Below are 24,798 nucleotides of genomic sequence, written 5' to 3' on the forward strand. Positions count from 1 at the left end.
TGATTATGCGTAGCCAGACACCAGGGCGATTAGAAGACCACACCAGGAAGTGGTGCGCATCAGAGCAGCTTTGAAAACCAGTTTCATCACAGGCCAGGGTACGGTGTGACTGTCGTGTTTGTTTCTCCTTGATGAAACTACCCCCTCCCCCGATTGACTCATTCCCTGTAAGCCACCCACCCTCCCCCTTCGATTACTGCTTGCTTCCTAAGGAAATAGAGTCACTCTCATTTAAAAATAATGTATTCTTTATTAATTAGTTATAAAAAGAGGGAGAGAACTGACAAGGTAGCCTGGGTGGGGTTTTGGAGGAGGATAGGAGGGAAGGAAAAGGCCAGTAAAAAAAATTCAAAATAATGACAGCCTTTTGGTTGGGCTGTCCACTGGGGTGGAATGGGCAGGTGCATGGAACCTCCCCCCACACGTTCTTAGTCGTCTGGTGGGTGAGGAGGCTAAGGAACATGGTGAGGGAGGAGGTGGATATACAGGGGCTGCAGTGGCACTGTGTGATCCTGCTGCTGTTCCTGAAGTTCCACCAGACGCCAGAGCATGTCCGTTTGATCACGCAGCAGCCCCAGCGTTGCATCATGCCTTCTCTGATCTTCCTGCTGCCACCTCTCACCTCGAGCGTCTCTCCTCTCCTCACATTCACTGGCATCTTTCCTGTACTTTGATACCACATCCTTCAACTCATTCTGATAAGCTTTTTCAATGCGGGTCACTTCCGTGATTTCCGAGAACATTTCATCTCGCGTCTTCTTTTTCCGCCGCCTTATCTGAGATAGCCTTCGGGATGGAGGAGGGAGACTTGAAAAATTTGCAGCTGCAGGAGGGAGGGAAAAAAGGGAGAGAAATATTTTAAAAGATACATTTTACAGAACAATAGTTATGTTCTTTCACAGTGTACAACACTATTCACCTTACATAGCACATGTGATTTCAGTACAAGGTCACATTTTGCATCTTGAGTGTCTGCGGCTTTGGTGTTAGAGATCACAGACGAAGGTCCAGGCATCAGAATACAGCTTGCATGCGGCTACGGTAAGCCATTGTCTTTCAGCTTCCGCAGCCTTCATATATCCAGCACCCTCCTTTCGCAAATAGCAAGCAAAGCCCGTTGAGTGCTGCTTATTTCCTGTTAACGTGCAGCACCAGAACAGCCCCCATCCAATTCTCTGGGATGATCGCTTTACCCCTCTCCCCACCGTGTGGCTGGTATCATGGAAGATCGCTGCTAGCCACCCTCCCCCACACCGTGTGGCTGGTAGCAGGGAAGATCTCAGCTAGCCAAACACGAAAAAGCTCAGCGCCAATCCCCTCTCTCCCCCTGCTTGGCTAAATGCAGGGAAGGATTTCTTTTAAGCCACAGACAAACAGCCCAACCATCTCTGTCCCCTTAATTAAATTCCTGAATTTCAACCAGGTTACCATGAACGACATCACTCTCCTGAGGATAACACAGCGAGATAAAGAACAGATGTTGTTTGAATGCCAGCAAACACCGGGACCATACACAGCTAGGCTTTGTCATGCAATGATACCAGATTACTTGCTACATGCACGGCGTGGTCAAGGGTCCTACCGTGGAGGACGGAATAAGGCTGCCCTGCCCAGAAACCTTCTGCAAAGGCTTTTGGAGTACCTCCAGGAGAGCTTCATGGAGATGTCCCTGGAGGATTTCCGCTCCATCCCCAGACATGTTAACAGACTTTTCCAGTAACGTTACTGGTCACAAATGCATCCCTAGTCCTCAGGGCAAATTAATCATTAAAAAACGCTTGCTTTAAAACCATGTTTTATATTTAGAAAGGTATACTCACCAGAGGTCCCTTCCATGGCTTCATTGTCTGGGATAATGCCTTGGGAGGGCTGGGAAGGTACTTCTGTCAGGCTGAGAAAAAAGGTCCTGGCTGTTGGGGAGAACGGAGTGCTGTATGCTCTCTGCAAGCTCATCCTCCTCATCCTCCTCCTCACCTTCCCCATCTGTTGAATCCTCAGGCAAGGCTAAGATTACCCCCACCTCGGAATCCATGGCCAGGGATGGGGTAGTGCCATTAAAAATCGCATGCAGCTCAGCGTAGAAGCGGCATATTTGTAACCCTGGCCCAGACCTTCTGTTTGCTTCTTTGGTTTTCTGGTAAGCTTGTCTGAGCTCCTTAACTTTCACACAGCGCTGTACTGAGTCCCTGCTGTGGCCTCTCTCCATCATGGCCTTGGAAATTTTTTCAAATGTTTTTTCATTTCATCTTTTGGAACGGAGTTCTGTTAGCACAGAATCCTCTCCCCATATAGTGATCAGATCCAGTACCTCCCGTGCGGCCCATGCTGGAGCTCTTTTTCGATTCTCGGACTGCATAGTTACCTGTGCTGATGAGCTCTGCGTGGTCACCTGTGCTGATCAGCTCTCCACGCTGGGAAAACAGGAAATGAAATTCAAAAGTTCGCGGGACTTTTCCTGTCTACCTGGCCAGTGCATCTGACTCCAGATTGCTGTCCAGAGCGGTCACAATGGTGCACTGTGGGATAGCTTCCAGAGGCCAATACCATCGAATTGCGGCCACACTAACCCTATTCCAAAATGGCAATACCGATTTGAGAGCTACTCCCCTCGTCGGGGAGGGGTACAGATATCGATAATAAGAGCCCTTTATATTGATATAAAGGGCTTCGTTGTGTGGACGGGTGCAGGGTTAATTTGGTTTAACGCTGCTAAATTCGGTATAAACCCGTAGTGCAGACCTGTCCTAGGAGAAACAGTAGAGAACTGAAGACAGCATAGTGGGGAGCAAAAGGATATGATGGGTGGAGAATGCATAAAAAGCTACATGATCAGTAATAGGAAATAAAAAGCAGAGTGAAACAATACAACAAAGATCAGGAGACAGAAATATACTTGTAAAAAGTTAAATAGAAAGTTGATTGACAATGCTACAGTTACCAAGACTCCACAACTGTTTTGTTCCTTTAAATTGCAGGGATGTGGGACTTCAGGGTGTCAGTGACAGATGTTTTCAAACGGGCTAGTAGATGTCAAGGAAATTTTTCAATCCCTGGATGAGAACACTATGTTAAACTACTTCAATTCCAACAGCTTCCTGAGCCGAATTGGGACAGGACCTCCTTCCCTTCTAGATGCTATAGGCCTTCCCACCTAAAGGTAAGTGTCCTTGGTCCTTGGTCAATGCTCCATCCCTGCTGTAGTCATATAATGATTGAAAGCTCAGCACAGACCATTATTGATTTTATAAGTATGCCATAGACTAGGTCTGCTAAGTCAAGTTTCACATTAGTCCTTAAGGATGTGAAAAGCATCACACAGACTGGGTTAGCATGGAGAGAATAGAGACCAAGGGCCATTCCTGTTTGAGAAGTGGCAGCACAGAACAAGGGGATAATGGACACTGTTCAGAAAGAGAAAGAGAGAAAGTGTTGAAGTCCTATGACAGGAATCACTGTACCTACAAAGCTTTTCCTGATTAAACCAATGGGAATGAGAAGTTATACCTGCTCAAACCCACTGACAAATGTAGTGTTCATATAATGCTTTTTACATGAAAAGGCACACAGAACTTTTAGATGTAGGCTTTGACAACAAAAATATTCTGAACTGACATGGATTGTTTTCTCTCCTCCTTTTGGCTTTCATACTAAAAATACTAGCTGTGAAAATTTCCTTTTGCTTGAAAACTGACACCCTATGTCAGTATTTCTAATTCCTCAGATATTTATTTTTAGGAAATAAAAAGACAAGAAAATATTTTTGAAAAATTCGGAAGTTTCTAATAAGTTAATTAAAATCTTTTGAGCTAGAAAAGTGTAAACTGAATTTCCTTCAAAATTTCAGGAAAAAGCCCTTTCCCTCCCAAGAGTTCATCTTAAAATTTTGAAAACATAAGGTTGATTTTTTTAAAAGTACAAAGGGACTTTGTAATTACATTCTTGTTACATTAACTGTTCCCTGGTGCCTTTGCAATTGTCATAGAAAGACAGTAACAGTCTATACGCAATGCAATACATCATCCCAGCATCACTGCAACGGTCAGTGAAAATCCGATGTAACATCGTACCACGGCTGGTGCAAAGTCCAGCAAACAATTTCAACTAAGTATATATACACCACTGACAAGTTTGCATGATTCGTATTAGTGAGTTCAATAAAATGCTAATCATTTTAAAGTTGAAGCTGCCATCTATGAATGCTATCTAGTAGATATTGGTGTACTTAACCTTAATGTTATTTATTGTCAAGGACTTGTAAGATTCATTAAACCTAAATTATGCAGCAGCGATTTGGATTTGTGCGGAAATAGGCACCAACCATCCCAAACTCTCTCCTCCTCTTCAGCTCTCTCATCATCCATATCAATTGTTTCCTGACGGTCTCACTTCATTGGAAAAGATGCCTGCTTAGCAGAGCATTAGAGACCAGCTTCCCCTTCTTCCTCTTACAAGTCCTTTTCACTTGTTCACTGTTACTTTAAAGCAGTGTTTCCCAAACTTGGGACACCGCTTGTGTAGGGAAAGCCTCTGGCAGGCCAGGCTGGTTTACCTACCGCGTCCATAGGTCCAGCCATGGTTTGCTGCTCCAGACGTGGCAGGTAAACAAACTGGCCCAGCCCACCAGGGGCTTTCCTACAAAAGCGGCATCCCAAGTTTGGGAAACACTGCTTTAAAGGGATGAATTTTTCCCTTCTGAAAACTTTACATGTTTAAACTTTGTCCGCTTAAAAAGTCAGTGAATGGAAAAGAGATGAAGAAGGCAGGCTGAGGCTTAAAGGACAGCAGACTACTGGCAGCTTGGTGGGGGCTTACTGAAACTTCACATATCAGTGGCAGAGCTGGAAATAGAATCCAAGTTGTCTGACTCACATTCCAGTGCCCTAGCTACTGCAGCATGCAGCCTCCAGTGCATTTTATTTAGTTAAAAAGTGAGGAAGGGTAAAAGAAAATGCGTTACAGTAGGATTTGGCTGCAGTCTTAACAATGGAAAGATTAAAATCTCTGCATAATTCAAACAGCAATTCAATTCTAAAATTCTGAATACTTATAGACACACCTTGGAATAAACGTTAATTATCCCAAAAGAGTACACACACTATGGTACACAAAAAGCCCACACAGTGTAAGTACAGAACCTAAACCTAAGAGAATGAGCAAATTATGCAAATTACATATCCATTTACAAAATTAAATTGAATTTTATTCCATCACATACAAATAGTATATTGTAGATGAAAAACCATATAGGACAAAGTTCAATAAAGTGAATTGCGCCGGCAAAGATCAGTAAAATGATTTGAGGTATTTATAAAATCTGATATTCCTTGTCCTCAGATTATTGAATTAATATTCACCCCCCTTAATAGGATTTCAGACCACAATACAACTTTAACTTGTATACATTGCATACAATATAAACTAAGAAGCAAATTTCTAGCAAGTCACTATAACACTAACAAAATGCAGTCCCTCGGAATCTTTTCAAGTGATGTTCTGATATATTGTACTCTATGAGAACCACTATATATCAAACATATCAAAGGCCTGCTCCACACTGAAGTCTCCCTGCACAGAGAAGCTTGCAGAATCTGTATCTAAGGCTTCATGCATTAATTTGTTCTTTGTGTGATTTTCTAAAAACCAGAACAGAGAACTGTCTACTTTTCTCACTATGACTTCATCCACCATCTTAGTTTTAAAAGGCATAATTGAACTTTTATGCAGTGATGGACTATACAAACATACTACCTCCTCTTTTAAAAACTCAATTTTTGACATTTTGATTGTGGGAAATATTCAAATTACCATTTTTGCACAACTCAAGACTATGAAATACAACTTTGAAGGAAATGGAAGAAAAATGTCAAGAATTTTTCCACATATCTACCTGGTTATGTGGGGATCAGCAAATCCGCAAAGGAAAGCTGTATAAAGAAATGCTTCTAATAGACAAAATGAAATGTAGCACTTTAATTCAGTAAATGTTGACATTTAGTACAACAGCTGATATTCAAGAAAATTTCAGGGACTTTTGAGGGGGAAATGGGGTTAAATGTTGGCCCCATTTTTTGTCTGAGGGATTTTGACATCCTTGGTTTCCTCCTTCTCTCTCTTCCCTCTGCTACTGCTTCAAGAACAGCAGCTAATTACTTGGATTATGACATCAGAGATGATCAGATGATACAATTTAAGGATAGAAGTTCACAGATAAATAGACAGCTTAAGACTGTTCAAGATCACCAGACCACTAGTTGGCATTTAAAAACCAAAAAAACCTTGGGACTTTATTGCATATGTATAGCTTACTTTATTTTCAATGACCCCGTTCACATCAGAATTGGTGGAGATCTGGCAGAGCCTTTCAGTAGAAATTCATTCAAATGGAAAATTACGGTGCAGAGTATTACAACAAAAGACTTGCACTGTAAAGTTAATTCATAGCAAGTGTAGAGAAGAAATGTTAAATAAGAAAGTTAATCATTTTATACAACCTGAAGTCAGACTTGGCATAATTTTAACTTTCCCCAGTTTAAACTAGGAAGTCTAATACATTTATTAAAATATTTTCGAGAACATGATAAACAGTAAAAATTCAATGTAGTTAGTGGTAAACAAATCTAACCTCAACTAAAATCTTGCTATTTTGTGGCAACTGGCATGAAACATACTATCAAAAATATAGTTTAAAGATTAAAATTTTCTGAACATTTCAGCATCCTTGCACGAGCCTAGATGTTAGTTTAACTAACTGTCTCATGTACAAATCAGAAACATGACAAAGCAGTAAATTACATTATAGAGTGTGTTATGTTGTAAATCTATATATGTATTGGTACAGCTGTTCTGTAAATGCTTCTGATGAAAACTTTTCTGTAACTCTTGCTCTTCCAGCTGCTCCCATTGTATTCTTTAAGGCAGGGTCTCTCACCAATTTTTCCATGGCCTCAGAAAATTGTGTTGGAAGAGGGTCACACAAAAATCCTGTAACATTATTTATAACAGATTCCAAAGGACCACCTGAATTAACTGCTATAACTGGGCATCTCATATACATAGCCTCCAAAGGAACTATGCCAAAGTGTTCGTTGCTTGGCGTATAAAGCACACACAGGGAGTTATTGAAAAGAGAGAGTTTTTGTTCATCTGAAAAAGACCTCACGAAAGTGACTTGCTTGCTAATATTAAGCTTGGTCGCAATAGTCTTCAGCTCTTCATAATGTTCCACATTTTCCAAAACTCTTTCATCATAACCACCAGCTAACACTAGATGAACTTCACTCCACTCTTGAGCATCGAGCCTTCCACGAAGATCATGTAATGCTTCCAGAGCTAATGCTAGGTTTTTTTTCCTTTCAAATCTATTGATTGAAAGAAACAAATATTTTTTTTCTTGGGGAATTATACTAGCTATATCTACAGGAACAATTGTTTCAAAGGTACTGACATTCAACGAAGGGTACAGGACGTCTGGTTTAATGTGATTTAAGGATTTAAATGTATTCTTGAAGACATTTGCTGTAAAATTGCTGTTGACAACAATGCAATCTGCCATGCCAGTAGTATATTCTTCCAACCAGTCAAGTGGAGCTCTGTAGATGCGTTTAAGAAAAGATTCTCTCTTGGTCAGAAGCTGATCAGGAAAGTGACAGTAAAACAAAACCTTCTTAGGAGTTCTGGCCAGCCTGAGAATTGGGATACAAGCAGACACCTAGATAAACCAAGAGGTGGGGGATAAGAATAAGAGAAAGAGAAAGTTCATTTAATCCCAGTTTCTACAATAAGCTACACCTATGGATTCAAAACCAAAATTTTAAGTGTGAGAAAAATGTGGTTGTCTGGTCAATTTTAATGAATCTGTGCTTACTATCACTTATGGGCTTCTGCAAGGGGGACTTCAGATGATGGTGACAAACAGTCACTCATGCTTCCCTTGCTCTAGGGAGAGGTGACCCAAAGGGTGGGCTCCTTGCAATCTCTCCTTTGCGTGCTGACCAGCAAAATACTTGGTTGTGCGACTTTCAGCCTCACCCACACTACCACTAGGCAGAGATCAGGGCACCGTGCCGACACACTCCGCACGTGGGTGCGAACCTGAGCGCCATACCTGGGCTGAGGCCCATTCCCAGCCACGGGAGCCACATCAGCAGGGCCCTCCTAGCTCAGGGTCCATGTTAACCCCTTCCCCTGATGCCCAGATCGCAGGCGGGTGTGTGAAGGGCTGGGTCGGGCCAGGGCCTGCATCAAGCTGCTCCTTCGCGCCATGCCGGACCTGCAGCAGGGCCTCCCCGCGGAGCACGGCCCCAGGCTCGCAGTAGCAAGGAGGGGGCCCTGGCAGGCCCTGAGGCGCAGAGGCCACTGTGACCGTGAGGACCCCGGATAACGGTGCTGCCCTGCCCCACCGCGGCCGTTACTGGTGCGCGGCGCCACCAGCTCCTCGCGCCTGGCCTCGCACGTGCTGCTGGCCCCGCCCCCGCACCTGGTCGCACACGAACACGTCCATCTCCTCCCCGCTCAGCAGCAGCACGTAGAGCGCCACGTAGGCCATGCGCAGCGCGGCGCAGAGCGCGTGGCCCCGCCCGAGGAGGCTGCGGGGCAGCCAATCCCCCACGCTCCGCACCGCCAGGCCGCGCGTCTCCGAGAAGCAGCGCGCGGGGTCGTAGTGCGCAGTCCAGATCTGCACACGGCAGCCGCGCGCCCGCAGCGCCAGCGCTGCATCCACCACCAGCCGCTCGGCGCCGCCCAGGCCCAGGTCCGGGTGCAGGAACAGCACGGACGGGCCCGGGCCCGAGCCCGGCCCTCCTGCCATGCTGGCGCCTGCACCCTCCGGAGAGGGGTGGAGCCCGCTTCCGGGATCTGCGCTTGTCCACGTGTCAGTGCGGAGAGCGCATGCGCAGCTTCGCCCTCTCGCTTTGCTACCGGCTAGGGACACATCAGCTTAATCTCCCATAGGTGTCCTTGCGCTGCCTGGTGTTTCGGCCCGCGCGTCCCGTGGTGTCTCCGTTTCAGCCGGGGTTCAGGCACAGGAAGGGGCCAAGACTCTGGCGGCTTGAGCCCTGAGCTCGGTTAGCTGCTCCGGAAACTGTCTTCTGAGAGGGGGTTGGAGTCAGGCAGTGTCCTAGGCAACCGCGGGGCCTTGGCAGGCCCAGGAGGCGAGCAGTGCTAGGGGCGGGTCAGCTGAGCCTGGGATAGTTACGCGGCAGCCGCACCGAATTTTGGAGACGGCAGAGTTCTGAGGCCCGCGCGCGCGTTTCTTTGAACCCAGAGTCGTCGTTACCATGGTGAGAGCGCGAGACCCCGGTGCCCCCTACGCGCCGTGGCTCGCGCTGGTCCCGTCTCACGCGCTGTCTGTTTCTCTCCGCAGCCCGGCCCGAACCCCAGCGGCACCAGTGTCGGCGCTTCCGGCCGCTCCCCCAGCAAAGCGGTGGCGCCTCGAGCTGCGGGATCCACCGTCCGGCAAAGGTACCTGCCTTCGGGAGCCGGGCGGGGACGGACACCGCGCTCGGGGCTCGGTGAAGCCTGGCTCCGCCGCCCGGCCTCGGCCCTACGGAGACACCGCCTGCCGATCCCGACAGCGCGTGATAGCGCCGCCTCTTGCGCCCCCCCCCCCCCGCCTCGGGGCTGACACTTGAGCTGGGGGAACTTCGATGGGCATCGCTGCCCTCGGAGCCAGGCTGAGAGCGGGGGTCTGGGAGGGGGTGTCAGCCAACTTCTCACCATGCACTGAATCGAGCCAGGCATCGCCCTATGGCCCCCACCCCAGCGCTGAACACGGTCACTTCGGGCCAAAGTCTGAGACCAGCACCAGAAACCGGTCGTGTGGGGTGGGGGGGTTTCTTACTGAGTTCTTGGAAAGGTTGGTGATTGGCGTGTACAACTGATCGCTAATGCAAGTCAGGTTCTGATTCCCGTGTCTTTCCCTCGAAGGAAAAACGCCAGCTGTGGGACTAGGAGCGCAGGCCGCACTACATCAGCAGGCACTGGTGGCATGTGGAGATTCTACACTGAAGACTCCCCTGGACTCAAAGTGTAAGTCCAAAAAACAGCAAGATGGTGACAGTGTTATTTTAAGACTGTATACAGTAATCCAGGTTCCATGAGTCATTTGTTCTGATCTGCATATTCTGCATGAAAATGTGGAAAAACCACAATTGCTTAGATAAATCAGAAAGAATGCCTTGAGGAGACCTGGTTATAAAAATATCAAAGATCAGTCTTGTAGGTAGATGTTTAAGTTTAACACAGTACAGTCGAGATGACTATTTGAATTGTTTTTCTTGTGTACCATGAACAGTCCCACAGAAATCAAGAGGGGTTACTCACAGTAGTAAAGCACATGCATAAGTGGTTGCAGGCTTGGGACCTAATACTTTATTATCTGCAGTTTTTCTGGGTTTTTTTATGCCAATAAAAACACATTGCGGAAATACCCCCAAAAAAGTACATATCAATACGTACCATTTGGAGTTATACACAAAGTCAGAAGCAACTCACTGCTCATGAGGTCCATTGGACGTGGTAACTTCATTAACCACAGGTCATGAGCTAAACCTAGTGAATTGAAGAACATTTTAAGACACACACTGGTATTACAAGGCTAACTTTTTCAGCCTTGGCTCATGCCTGTGTCAGAAGTTTGTTTTAGTGCTTCAACCCTATCTTTCCTTGGTTTTCTGTTGTAGGGATAAAGAAACCCAGGTGCTCTCAACCAGTCCCTTTGCCCATTACACCATCTCTTCAGCACACACCTTCTTAGCTACCTTAAGTTGGTAATCAGAGAGGCAGGTGCTGCAGCTGGCTGTAAAAGAGGGCTTCTTGAGCAAGCAGCAAAAGCCATCTAAAAAGGCCATTCTGTTAGAGCTATTAAAATACCATCCCATTCACAAACCATCTTCTCCTATACACTTAGACCTATAGATTTCTCACTTCTGCAGGCACTCATGACACTCTTCAAGATATCCTCGTCCCTTCCAAAAAAATTATAGATCCCACTACCAAGGGGCTATTTCCTTCCACCCACATCCAGGCTTGGGCAATGGGCAAATGCAGTCAAGAAATAGAGAGAAACAGCCTGTTTCCTTGTCACATGGAAACAGAAGGCAGGGATGGCATGTTATTTACAAGAGCTGGTTTTTTACCAGATAAAGTCATGGTTTTTGATACTCAGAGAGAAACTAGTTAGTCCCAGTTTAAGGCATTTTAAAAACTGTTTCATTAATGCATGCTACAGTACACTTTGTTTTAGTTAAGTATCAGAGGGGTAGCCGTGTTAGTCTGGATCTGTAAAAGCAGCAAAGAATCCTGTGGCACCTTATAGACTAACAGACGTTTTGGAGCATGAGCTTTCGTGGGTGAATACCCACTTCCTCAGATGCATGCTCCAAAACGTCTGTTAGTCTATAAGGTGCCACAGGATTCTTTGCTGCTTTTGTTTTAGTTACATATTCATACTGTGGTTACATGAGGCAATAGATTCAGAGATTAATTTAGAATTGTTCAAATAAAAAGTAAAACTGCAGAGGGCATAATAATATAAATTATAATACTGAACACTGGAATATTGTACAGTTTGGTTCAGTATTTTCTCAAGGAAGTTACACATCAGCTCATTTCAATTTTCATTATGTAACCAAAAGTCAAAAACATTTGATTAGATGAAAATGACGACAATGCAGAGCTTCAGGTTTGAAGCATTAAGCAATCAGAAGCATGCATAGTTGCAGACAACTGGTTGAAGTCCACTTGGGCATACTGCGTCCTGTAGCAGGAGATCAATTTTAGCTGTGGCTAGTGTAGCAGGAGATCAATTTTAGCTGTGGCTAGACCAAGCCTGTTCTCCATATTTGAATGGATGTATTCAATGTTTGAAAAGATTCATTCTGTGCTTGCTGGATGTTGAAATTGCACCACCAATTCTATTAAGTCAGATGGAGTATCAGCATTCTTCAGATTTTTCCCACCAAATTACAGGGGAAACTTTTTCCTTGATAGCAGATGAAAATATTGATTTTCAATACAGATCTGCTTCTACTTTAAATGCAAGTATATTTGGAGGGTTTTTGATGAGTAATCACTGCTTTGCAATTTCTTTTTAAGCTGACAATTCCTTTCTTGCAGATTTTGGCCAATCTCCTTCATCCAATGTGTACATGAATACATGCCTCATGAAATATTTGTGTACTTTTGCTTTATATGGTGCAAGATCTTCATTTATCATTAGGTTCAACCATACTTAGTGTGCAAAAGCAATTGTTGATGTGTCCCTTTGAAGTGTGTCAGGTGCCACAACAACTGGTTTCAAATGACCAAGTTCTTTGCTTTTTGGAAAACTCTGATTATCAATTATACTGACCATTATCTTCAAGTTCTTACAATCCTGAGATAATGTGGCCTTTTTTTAATATAGGTTTTCATGCATGTTATTTGACTATTCTATCATATGTCACCACGGATTTGGGGTTTTACAGATCCTTGGTATTCTTTTAACCAGGCTCCAGGCTGATGGTGATTACGAAAATACTTTCGTAAATCTACAACGTTTCATCAAAGACTTGGTATAAGGTCTTGTCCAAGTAGATTAGCCAACGTGATGCACATTAATATGTAAACAGATATTAGAGGGCTTATTCCTTCACCCGCTTACTTCCCTGGTCCTTTTTGCATGAACAGAGAGCAACAATACCCGAAGTCCGAAGGTGCAAACAATTTGTTGGGGTGAACTTCCAACAAGCATGATGCTAGTTTCCTTCCTCGGTGTCCCCCTTCCCAGCTCTGACATCAGAGTCTTGTCTGTGTCCCTGTTCCCATTCTCCCTCTTAGCAAAACATGATTCCAATTCCCCACCCCCATTCCCTGTTCCCATTCTTCCCCTTTACTTCCTGATTGACTGCAGATTGTATAGTAAAACTTGAATTCTGCTTAGCTATACCTTAACCAATCATTTTACTGAAATGTAACTAACCAATCCTAACATGTTGCAACACAATTATTTAACCAATTATATCCCACCACCTTAATTGATTTACACCCAACAAATTAATTATACAGCAAACAGGAACAATCACTGAACCAGACAGAGATTATACAGATAAACAATAGGGAAGTGGAGACTACAGTGATGGAACAATACAGAAATGAGGATTTTACACCCCAGCTATTGATAAGTGAGTTCTTGCCAGACAGCATGCTATCAGACTAAGTTTTCTTTAAGTCTTTTAAGCTCTTCCCTTTCTCTGGAGGTGATAGATAGGCTCACTTTTCTAACACCCCTAGATTGCCTTATTTCAATGTGACTAGTTTGGTATGTGAGGAAGTGAAGTGACCGTTCACTTCCCAGCTTATGGCTGCCTCTGCTGCTTAGCCAAAGGCCTTACTTAGCCTAAGAACAGGGCCTCAGACTGTCGCCGTAAGAGAAGGCCCTTACTCCGTCAGGCAGTGATTTTGATTCTTTCTTTTATACCTCTATAACTAGCTAAATGATAATACACCTACATTCTTAAAGTATAGGCCTTTGCAAACAGGTCTGAATATCTATATTCTAACACCAAACTGTCATCATCTTGTTCCATATCACTTCTTATGCTTTGCATCTTTTTCTCATCTTGCATTAGTGTAACTGTTTTTCCATGTAATTTGTTACTTACTTCCACCCTCATGTGTAACAGTTAGTTCACCTGCTACCTGCTTTTTTGATTGGGAGCTTTGTAGCCTGACTCGTAGGCAGCTATCATTTTTTGAAAAGTTTGATGGTCAATAACTAGGGCCCTACCAAATTCACGGTCCAGTTTGTTCAATTTCATGGTGGTTAGATTTTAAAAATTGTGAAATTTCAGATTTAAATAGCTGAAATCATGAAATTCATGATGGTATAATTGGAAAAAGAGTTGTGGGAGGGTCACAAGATTATTGTAGGGGGGTTGCAGTTCTGCTATCCTTACGTCTGTTCTCCTGCTGGCGGCCCCTTCAGAGCTGGGCAGCTGGAGAACAGCAGTGGCTGGCTGGGAGCCCAGCTCTGAAGATGGAGCTGCCACCAGCAGCAGCACAGAAGTAAGGATGGCATGGTATGGTATTGCCATCCTTTTGGCTGTGCTGTTGCTGGCGGCGGCTCTGCTTTCAAACCTGGGCTCCTGGCTAACAGCCGCCAATCTCCAGCTGTCCAGCTCTGAAGGCAGTTTAAAAGTAAGGGTGGCAATACTGCAACTCCTCCTCCCCCCCCCCCCCCAAAAAAAAAAACCAACAACCTTGTAAACCTCTACAACCGCAGCTCTCTTTTGGGTCAGGACACCTAATTTGAGAAATGCTGTTCTCCCCCTGTGAAATCTGTACAGTATAGGCTAAAAGCACACAAAAGACTAGATTCACGGGAGGAGACCAGATTTTATGTTTGTGACACATTTTTCTTGGCTGTGATTTTGATAAGACCCTATCAATAACAGAAAAGGGACTATTACAGCCATGAAAAAATTCTGTAATTTAAGTTTATCTTATGTTTCAGTTCTGGAAACACATGGATTTGTGGCTGAAAAACAATGATCATTCCTCCTTGTAGTCTTTTGGCTGACTTGGATCTGGCTTGCTTTTGATGAATTTGCCAGTCCAGTTTTAACAGGACCTTCATACTGAGGCCTGGTCTACACTACGTGTTTAAACGGATTTTAGCAGCGTTAAACCGATTTAACGCTGTACCCGTCCACATTACGAGGCCCTTTCTATCGATATAAAGGGCTCTTTAAATCGGTTTCTGTACTCCTCCCCAACGAGAGGAGTAGCGCTAAAATCAGTATTACCATATCGGATTAGGATTAGTGTGGCCGCAAATCGACGGTATTGGCCTCCGGGTGGTATCCCACAGTGCACCACTGTGACCACTCTGGACAGCAATCTGAACTCGGATGCAGTGGCCAGGTAAACAGCAAAAGCCCCGCAAAGTTTTGAATTTCATTTCCTGTTTGCCCAGCGTGGAGCTCTGATCAACAATGGTGGCGATGCAGTCCCAAATCCAAAAAGAGCTCCAGCATGGACCATACGGGAGATACTGGATCTGATTGCTGTATGGGGAGACAAATCTGTTCTATCAGAACTCCGTTACAGAAGACGAAATGCCAAAGCGTTTGAAAAAAATCTCCAGGCTACACAGTGCTGCCTGACAAGCGTAATGGAAAGCCAAAGAATCAAATGGATGCTCATGGAGGGAGGGAGGGGGTACTGAGGACTCCAGCTGTCCCACAGTCCACAGCAGTCTCCGAAAAATATTTACATTCTTGGCTGACCTCCCAATGCCTGTAGGTTCAAACACACTGTCCGGCGTGGTTCAGGGTATAGCTTGACAATTTACTCTCCCCTCCCCCCCCCACGTGAAAGAAAAGGGAAAGAAATTGTTTCTTGACTTCTTTCAGTGTCACCCTGTGTCTACTGAATGCTGCTGGTAGACGTGATGCTGTGGCCGTGAAGAGCAGTATCTGCTCCTCTCCCCTCCCTGGTGGCAGATGGCGCAGTAGGACTGCTAGCCGTCCTTGTCAGCCCGTGAGTGCTCCTGACTAGCCTCAGGTGAGGCTAGCTGGGGGCGCTTGGGTAAAAATAGGAATGATTCCCGGTCATTCGCAGTAGATGGTACAGAACGGCTGGTAACCGTTCTCATCATAGCAACAGGGGGCTGAGCTCCATCAGCCCCCTCCCTTTCCTGTGTAAAGAAAATATTCTGTCCTGCCTGGACTATCGTAGCACCGGGATGCTGGGCTCCTCTCCCCCGCACCGCTTAATGTCCTGCCTGGACTATCATAGCACCGGGATGCTGGGCTCCGCTCCTCTGCACCGCTTAATGTCCTGCCTGGAGTGTCATAGGAGCAGGATGCTGGACTCCTCTCCCGCGCACCACTTAATGTCCTGCCTGGACTGTCATAGCAGCGGGATGCTGCCTCCCCCTCATTTTATCTCACTAACAAGTCACTGTTTCTTATTCCTGCATTCGTTATAATTTCATGACACAAATTGGGGGGACACTGCCACGGTAGCCCAGGAAGGTTGGGGGAGGAGGGAAGCAATGGGTGGGGTTGTTGCAGGGGCATCTCCCGTGAATGGCATGTAGCTCATCATTTCTGCAGGATCTGACACGGAGCAGCTATGCTTTCTGATACACTGGTTCTCTGGTACACTTGCCCCATATTCTAGGCAGGACTGACTATTTTTAGAAACCATAAAGGAGGGATTGACTCAGGGAGTCATTCCCAGTTTTGCCTTTGCTCCCCCGGCCGACCTCAGCCAGGGGCACCCATGATAGCAGCAGACAGTACAGAAGGACAGATAACTGTCATCTTACTGCCAATTTACAATGGCAGCAGACGGTACAGAACGACTGATAACCATCTCTATCATGCAAAAGCAAACGAATGCTGCTGTGTAGCGCTGGAGTATCGCCTCTGTCCGCGGCATCCAGCACACATATGGTGACTGTAAAAAAAAAAAAAAAAAAAAAAAACCCAAGCTGAACGGGCTCCATGGTTGCTGTGCTATGGCATCTGCCAGAGCAATCCAGGGAAAAAGGGCACAAAATGATTGCCGTTGTTTTCTCGGAGGAAGGAATGACTGACGACATTTACCAGAACCACCCGCGACAATGATTTTTGCCCCATCAGCCAGAATTCCAAAGGGCGGGGGAGACTGCGGGAACTATGGGATAGCTACAGAATAGCTACCCACAGTGCAACCTTCCGGAAATCGACGCTAGCCTCGAACCATGGACGCACACCACCGAATTAATGTGCTTAGTGTGGCCGCGTGCACTCGACTTTATACAATATGTTTTACAAAACCGGTTTATGTAAAATCGGAATAATCCCGTAGTGTAGACGTACCCTGAGAGTCTGATTCTAATACTCGCATACAGTTAGCCAGAGTCAGTGGTTCTGGTGTGTGTGTTCTTTCCACTGCATGTTGCAAAATGTTTCCTCATATGGTCTGTCTTCCCACTCACTTTTTCCTTCAATTTCTGTATCAAAGACTCTTTGCCATCTTCATGAACTTTCTCAAAATAACCATGAATTGGGTCAGGTGATCTTCCACCTTTGCTCATGTTGAAATATTTTGACTTGAGTCTCTGTACTCAGAGCTCAGTTACAACAGTTGCACTTGAGCCAGATAGAGAGAGAGTCCTTGCCTGGACAGTTAGTTTGGCAGTTTACCTCAAACAAACTGAAACATCTGAATCTGGGAATTCCCCTTCTTTGCTAAACAAATATCTCATCCTGATTTCTAAGCAAAGGGAAAATTCCCAGATTAAGAAGTTTTTGTTTCAAACAGAAGCATAAATCTTTTGATTGAGGCTCTCTTTTTGTTTTGTTTTCCTTAATTTTAAATTAAACAGATGACATTGCTGCAAAACTATTATCAAATTGACAAATATTGTTCAGTAATATTCATTAGTATATTCTAATATTTTTTCCCTCACTTTCCTGGTTTAGGCTGGTATTTACCAGCACTCACTCCTAAACTAGTTTTTCCCCAGGAAATTGCCAACCTTGATAGAAGGGACTGTGTGTTCCAACCTCATCAAAATGACTAAAGCCGTTATCCAGAAGGAAAATTTCTTCTTTTCTCCATGCATGTTTCTGATCTCCACAGACAATGTTAGTAAAGATACGAACTCTGATGTCTGAGCAAGGAATTTTTCAGCATGTGGTGGTGACAGTATATAGATCTAAAGGAGAATGGCCAAAACATCCACTACAAAGAAACTTGCTCATGAACCTTTGATGTCTCACCTTTCCAAGTATTAGTGGTCACTATTCAATAACATAAACCCTTCTCCAGTATGCACAGGTCAGTGTTATCCCCTTCTCTGCCTCTTAGTTATGACCTGCATCATCAGAATTTCATCAGCTCCTGCCCCATGTTCTCTGCTAGTCACTAGTTCAGCAGACAAAATTCAAGGCCCTGTTTCTGAAGGACTTCTCCCTTTCACTCTGGTTGAAGTACCCTTATTATTCTGGGACTGCACTGGCACGGCAACACCTAGGTGCAGTTCTTCAGTGACTCAGCAGAGGTTCCTTTTTAAAAAGCGTATTCCCTGGTGTGTGGACCATAGTCCAAGTAAATCCCAAGTTTGAATACAAAATAGCTTCTGACATCTGAAACACCTTTTCTGTGGGTGGTCTCTAATAAGACCTACTGTTGAGGAACAAACATGAAATATTGAAGCCTTAAACATTTTAGGAAGAGTTATAAATCACTGTAAACAGCTTAAAAGGAAAGTGCTACTTCAGCCATAAATAGCATAACTAATTTTTCATTATGATGAAAGAATGTAATGCATGTGAAATGACATATTTGCTCTGTTGGTACTTCTGCTACTGAAATATTGCATTGTTTTATTGTCTGCATTTAAATCTGGAATAGTAACAATTAAAAGATGGACAACCAAAAGTGGATTTTTGTCCTGAGAAAATGATCCTGTTTAATTGGAGAAATAACTAAATACAAACCTTTTAAAGCAACACAAGAAAAGGAGCTGTTGAAATTGGATTGTGAGTGTTACCAAGGAGCAATGGGCTATAGTTGAAAATGTCGTGGCTATTAAGGGAATAGGGGGAATGTTTTAATTTTTGGGAAGAATAGTCTAAGCAAAATAGTTTGCTTGAGACCTGTTGCCCTCCTTTTGCGGCACTCTGAATCTGGTCACTGTGAGAATGTCAAGACTATGTAATAGAAATCTTGAGCAGAATGGTTTGGTTTTGATAAAACTAAAAACTAAAAATTGAGTAGAAAATCAAAGTTGACTTCAAATGACTGCAAGGAGCTCTAGATATGGAATCACTGCTGTGGCTATTTGAAATTATTACTTTTAAGGGAATTCATCTGGCTAGTCAGAAAATACGTTGAGCTTAATGAGGGTGAGAAGAAGCATGTGTGTGTTAGTGGGGATAATGATTGATCTCCTAGGCTCCAGCAAGGACCTTCCATGGATTAGAGGAAGTGCAATGGAAAATGTTATGATTTGTCAGTACTGAGTAGTTTGTTTTGGGGTTTTTATGTAATCAGTTCTATAAAATCTGTAGACTATAGCAGCAGGCTTTTTGGTCTCTTTGTAGCCAGTAATGTTCCTGTGTGTTACCGTTGTGGCGTAAGGAAGTCTGTAATTTATGTAGCAGATGTTTACTAATTTTTCTGAAGTAGACTTTCTTTACTGAAGTTTAGTACTTAACAGTGATAATAATTAGTAAGGTACCAAGCTCTTCCGTGAAGACTAAGGCACTTGAGAGTTGTTGGGTTTGCATATATTTATGAAAAGGCAGAGCTTATATAAGCTCTTTCACATGCAAATTCATAAAGAGGGAACCCATAGCAAAATTGTCTGCTTTAAGGAAGTCCATTTTGCCTGCCACTATATGCTAATGTACTTGCACCAAAATAAGATTAAAAAAATAAAATGCCAGTATTAAAAAACCTAAGTCTTCACACCAAGATGTCAATATGGCAAAGTTCTTTCCCACTAGAGGATGTTAATAATTTTAACTCAGATTTATCTGCATGTTTCACATACATTTACACAAAATTCTTTATAAATGACTATGGGTCGGTCTGTTACTCTTTTTGGTTATGGTGTTTGTCATAATTCAGTCTAGTCAGTTGTTGAGAGGTTTGGTTTTTTATGTACACATTTACCCATGGAAGCAGCTGGTTTTGATCAGTTTTGTAAATCTTCCTGATTGTGAAATTACATCCAGGCAAAACAAATGGGCTCTTATGAAATACTTGTTTGGTTTTTTTTGTAGTATTGATCCTGAGAATATTAAGAACAAAACTGTTTTGCAATATTTCCCACTGTTTAAAAAACTTGAGACTAAGCTAGGCTTCTGGACAAGTCTAAAATGAAATAAAAAGTTCTGTTGAGACAAGAGACAATTAGAGATCAGCTTTAGAGAAAATTGGCTCTTCTATATGTATGTTGACACAGACACTCTGTCCTAACTGAAATATGGTAGATAAATGATAATTGTTCACAGCATAGATAACCTCATGTACCTTTGGAGAGGATGAGAAATAGGAATGGTCTGAATATTTGTATTTTAATAAGGGTGAGAATGATTTATTGATTCAAGTGGCAAGTCAAATATATTCCTCTTAGTTTTTGTTTTGCTTTTTATGATTGTGGAAGATCCTAGAGCTTCATTCATTTTATGTATTCATAGTTATACTTTCGGGGTCTGGAAGTAGATTGTGAAGATGTGGGGGTGGGGGAAGATGATGGATTAGCTAAGAGTTGCCTGTGGAATTGCACTCTAAAATATATTGCATATTTACACTTGGTTTGATTGCTAAATACATCTATGTATCTATATCTTAGAATCATAGACTATCTGGGTTGGAAGGACCTCAGGAGGTTATCTAGTCCAAACCCCTGTTCAAAGCAGGACCAACTAAATCATCCAACCAATTTTTGCCCCATATCCCTAAATGGCCCCCTCAAGGGTTGAACTCACAACCCTGGGTTTAGCAGGCCAGTGCTCAAACCACTGAGCTATTTTGTTATATAAAATTCAGGATTCTGCACAAAAAGCCAAATTGGGCTATGCATAGTAGATAGCAATTATAATTTAAAACAGTTTGTGAGATGAAGATGTTCAGAAGCCTGTGAATCAGAAAACCGCCTGACTAGTTGAAAAATCTTGAAGATACTAGCGTGAAGGAGATCAGTTGCTTCAGTTTCATTTTTACATTGTGTTCAAGTAAGATCTGCTTGATCATAAAAACTCTATGGCATGAATCATACTTTTGGAATTCTGTCATGATGCTTCCTGTAATAAAGGGAAATCAAGTGCAGTGTGTTATGAGTAGGGCTGTTGATTTAATCACAGTTAATTCACATGATTAACTAAAAAAAAAAACTGACTAAAAAAATGATCGCTGTTAATTGTACTGTTAAAATAATAGAATACCAATTGAAATGTATTAAATATTTTTGGATTTTTTTCTAAATGTCCAAATATTGATTTCTATTACAACACAGAATACAAAGTGTACAGTGCTCACTTTATATTTTTTATTACAAATATTTGCACTGTAAAAATGATAAACAAGAGTCTCAGTTCACCTCATGCAAGTATTATAGTGCAATCTATCGTGAAAGTGTAACTTACAAATGTAGATTTTTTTTTTTGTTCCATAACTGCACTCAGAAACAAAACAAAAGTATACCTTTAGCGCCTACAAGTCCACTCAGTCCTACTTCTTTTTCAACCAATCCCTAAGACAAACAAGTTTGTTTACATTTATGGGAGGTACTGCTGACTGCTTCTTATTACAATGTCACCTGAAAGTGAGAACAGACATTTGCATAGCACTTCTGTAGCTAGCATTACAAGGAATTGACATGCCAGATGTGTAAATGTTAAAGCTAATTTTTTAAAAATTATATAATACATGGTTTGGGAAAAGAGTGTTTGTACATCTGGGTATAGTGCTTAAATTATCCACAAATACAAAGTGTGTTTTTAAAAGTCATATGATACATAGAGTACATAATCTCCATTAACCCAAATTTAGGTGAGTAGATTTAACAATACAGTTTAGATATCAGAATCCGAATACTCGGGTACATCTTTCATAAAAAGTTGTACAGAGATTTGGTTGTGGAAAGCAAAATATATCAGAGTGGAGATTGTCCCTCAGTATTTGTGAATTAGGTGAATTGAAATATACTATTTTGTTTTTTACAGTGCAAATATTTAATAATAAAGTAAGCATTATACATTTTGTATTGTGTTTTGTAATTGAAATCAATATTTGAAAATGTAGAAAACATCCAAAAAATTTAAATAAATGGTATTCTATTATTTAACAGTGCAATTAATCATGCAATTAAAAAAATGAATCGCTTGACAGCCCTAGTTATGAGATGCACAGTAAGAAAATGGTGTTTTTGTGTAATGGAACACACACATTAACCTGCTTTGACTAGTCACTGCATACATCAGCCAGTTTAACACAGTCTAAAATTGAAACTGTATGAGATGATTTCCAAAAAAGTACTCTAATTATTTCTTAAATAGAATTAGCGAGCATGAAAGATTTCAACACGAAGTTCAGATTGGGAGTTTTAGATAAAGATTTTTATAATGGACAGAACTTCCACTTGTGATTTTTTTCAGTGTCACTTGCAGTAAATTTAATCAAATTGAAACTGGTGTAACTATAAAAAGCCTACTTGAAAAATGATTATATCTGTTGCCTTGGTACATTTTAAATCCTGTTCATTTCTTAAAAACTGGAGAGTTGACTGTAAATTACTTCCCAAGCTAAAATATTCTAATTTTGAACCTAAGTTTGACAAGCTGCTAGGGGACTCTGTTGTTTCTTATGCTCTGTGTACAAGTATGCTCAGGTCACTAACTCAGTAGCAGACCCACCAGAATGTGAGGCGGAAACCTGAATTGAAAAAAGTGGAGAGAAAGTTTTCAATCAGAGTATTAAAGATACTGTTTTCAACAAGTGATTAGCCGTGAGTGACTAAATACTCCCTGTAACTGTTATAGTACAAATGGAAGCATCCATATCCTTTCAGCAATTCAGACCTGAGGTACTAAAAATTAAATCTTAAATTTCCAACTTAATGTGGCAGATACCAATTCTGAGAAAATGGTTCTTATTTCTGTTAATCTGAAGGGGTTAATTTGTACTACTAAAAGCTGCATTCCAGTAACGTTTGTATAAAACTTTTGCAGTAGATGACAAAATAAACCCATCGCTAATTTGGTCGGGGGTGTGGGGTGGAAGCAGGAAGGAGCTTTGGTATTAAGTCTGTATTTGAGTAATTTGGCTGGTTCTACCTAACCTTCAGAACAACATGTCTTTATGTATTGTTGAGATTAACTGACTTTTTTTCTTTATTTCTAGTGGTCCTGTTCCAGTTTTGGTTATGAGTCTCCTCTTTATTGCTTCTGTATTTATGTTGCATATCTGGGGCAAGTACACTCGCTCATAGACTCAACGGCATCCATATGTCTGCCAATTTGAAACATACATCTTGGACCAAAAGTACGGAGGATTTTGTTTGTTCATGGACAGAGAATATTTGGAAAGCTTCCTGTTGGCTATTGAGGAGTCCCTTGTCACTTATTTGGCATTGGTGTTGAATGAACTGTTAAATTTTTCTGTTTGTACTGGTTTTGAAGCATTTCTGTCACAGGTCATTGTGTGTTTGCCTGTAGACTTACAAATTACAGGTCTTGCAATAAAATTTGTATACGTAAATTGAAGCAATGTATGCTCTGTTCCTCTTCCCCCTCCCCAACACAGCACTGTCATTAAGTATTATAAAGAGCTCTCTGAATGGTTTTGAGTAAACAGTGCTATAATAGTTCAAAATGGAATTTTACATACTGTGCAATGCAGATAGAAAATAAAATCTTGCATCAGAGAATTGTTTTGGACAAAATTTGTGAGACATGAAAATATTTGAAATAACGTGTGAAAGCACTTGGTCATTAAAACATACTGTGGTAAGTGTGCTGGTAGATTGTTCCATCTCTTTGATATGGCGTTCCACCTCTTTGATATAGCATTCCTCAGCAAAGATCATGTAATCAGCCAACTTTGGATCACTGAATAGCCTTTTCCCATTCTGTCTCCCTCATCACCTTCCCCAATGCACATATCTGTGCTACAATTAGGATTACTCATATTGCATACTGTAAACTCTTGAGTGATGGCTGGTTCACTTATCTGTTTCCCTCAATATTGGGTAGAATGATTTTTAGCTCACTTGTTCTTTTTTCACTTCCCTAGCCAGGTGCACTTAAAACTATTGTGCAAGAGAGCCTGAATGCATACTTTGTGGAATCTTGGATATGTAACCCTGAGTAGAAGTGCTGTCTTTGGGTAGTAGGCTACAGCAGCATAGACTCACAGATTTTAAGGTCAGAAGGGACCAAAATCATCTAGTCCAAGGGTAGGCAACCTATGGCATGTGTACTGAAGGTGGCACATGAGCTGATTTTCAGTGGCATTCACACTGCCTGGGTCCTGGCCACCGGTCGGGGGGGTGGGTCCTGCATTTTAATTTAATTTTAAATGAAGTTTCTTAAACATTTTAAACTTGTTTACTTTACATACAATAGTTTAGTTATATTTTATAGACTTCTAGAAAGATCTTTTAAAAATGTATTACTGGCACGCAAAACCTTAAAGTGAATAAATGAAGACTCGGCACACCACTTCTGAAAGGTTGCTGACCTGCCCGTTGCAGGCCACAACCTCACCCACCCATCCTTTTTCTCTCTTTGGAAACTCTTAGTGTCAAGGGTGATAACTATTTGAAAATCATACTACCATGGAGAGAGGGCAGATATCTCCTTTTTGTCTGACAAGATATCTGACAACTTAATTACACATGAATTTCTCTTAATTAGGATTGGAGTCCTATTGTATTGAGTGCTCTACAAAAACAGTTCGTCCCTGTGCTGGGGAGTTAACACTTGTAGCCATTTATTTTATTTAAAGTGAATTTTTAGTAATGTATTACACCACCATGGGTTTGGCTCTGGTGGCTACAGTTTCAAGATCAACAGAAAGAAAGTCACCTTTGCTACCTGCTTTAGATGTAGAGCCTCCACAAACACATGAAAACCAATGGTGTAGTGACCACACATTTCCAAGTACATGGTCTAGTCTGTTTTACAAGTTTATTAAAGTTATTACCCAAGCATATAGAAATCCTCTAGAGACCTATGCACAGGTTACAAATGTAGTCATACTCACATCCTTAATGATATTCAGAGTGTCTGATGGATGCCTTGCCAATTGATCATC

General features: G+C 42.3%; 2 protein-coding genes across 2 annotated transcripts; one reads left to right on the forward strand and one right to left on the reverse strand.

Annotated features, from left to right (window-relative positions):
- Positions 1 to 2,833: 2,833 nt before the first annotated feature.
- On the reverse strand, positions 2,834 to 8,890 carry ALG2 (ALG2 alpha-1,3/1,6-mannosyltransferase). The gene is made up of 2 exons (XM_030551571.1): positions 8,477 to 8,890; positions 2,834 to 7,708 (listed from the first exon to the last, which is right to left on the reverse strand). The coding sequence occupies exons 1-2, from the start codon at positions 8,804 to 8,806 to the stop codon at positions 6,806 to 6,808; spliced, it is 1,233 nt and encodes a 410-aa protein (XP_030407431.1). The 5' UTR covers positions 8,807 to 8,890; the 3' UTR covers positions 2,834 to 6,805.
- A 279-nt stretch (positions 8,891 to 9,169) lies between these two features.
- Positions 9,170 to 23,407, forward strand: SEC61B (SEC61 translocon beta subunit). Its single transcript, XM_030551572.1, has 4 exons — positions 9,170 to 9,278; positions 9,362 to 9,459; positions 9,925 to 10,026; positions 22,885 to 23,407. The coding sequence occupies exons 1-4, from the start codon at positions 9,276 to 9,278 to the stop codon at positions 22,970 to 22,972; spliced, it is 291 nt and encodes a 96-aa protein (XP_030407432.1). The 5' UTR covers positions 9,170 to 9,275; the 3' UTR covers positions 22,973 to 23,407.
- The last annotated feature ends 1,391 nt before the right edge of the window (positions 23,408 to 24,798 follow it).

Source organism: Gopherus evgoodei, chromosome 2 (genome assembly GCF_007399415.2).
Source record: "Gopherus evgoodei ecotype Sinaloan lineage chromosome 2, rGopEvg1_v1.p, whole genome shotgun sequence".
Classification (NCBI taxonomy): Eukaryota; Metazoa; Chordata; order Testudines; family Testudinidae; genus Gopherus; species Gopherus evgoodei.

Bases quoted from the DNA above. Each gene is read 5' to 3' on its own strand.
- ALG2 (XM_030551571.1), bottom strand. From the start codon at position 8,806: ATGGCAGGAGGGCCGGGCTCGGGCCCGGGCCCGTCCGTGCTGTTCCTG. The intron at 7,709-8,476 runs GTGCGGGGGCGG...TGGTTTATCTAG, and splicing joins ACGTGTTCGTGTGCGACCAG to GTGTCTGCTTGTATCCCAAT.
- SEC61B (XM_030551572.1), top strand. The intron at 9,460-9,924 runs GTACCTGCCTTC...TTTCCCTCGAAG, and splicing joins GGATCCACCGTCCGGCAAAG to GAAAAACGCCAGCTGTGGGA. The intron at 10,027-22,884 runs GTAAGTCCAAAA...CTTTATTTCTAG, and splicing joins GACTCCCCTGGACTCAAAGT to TGGTCCTGTTCCAGTTTTGG.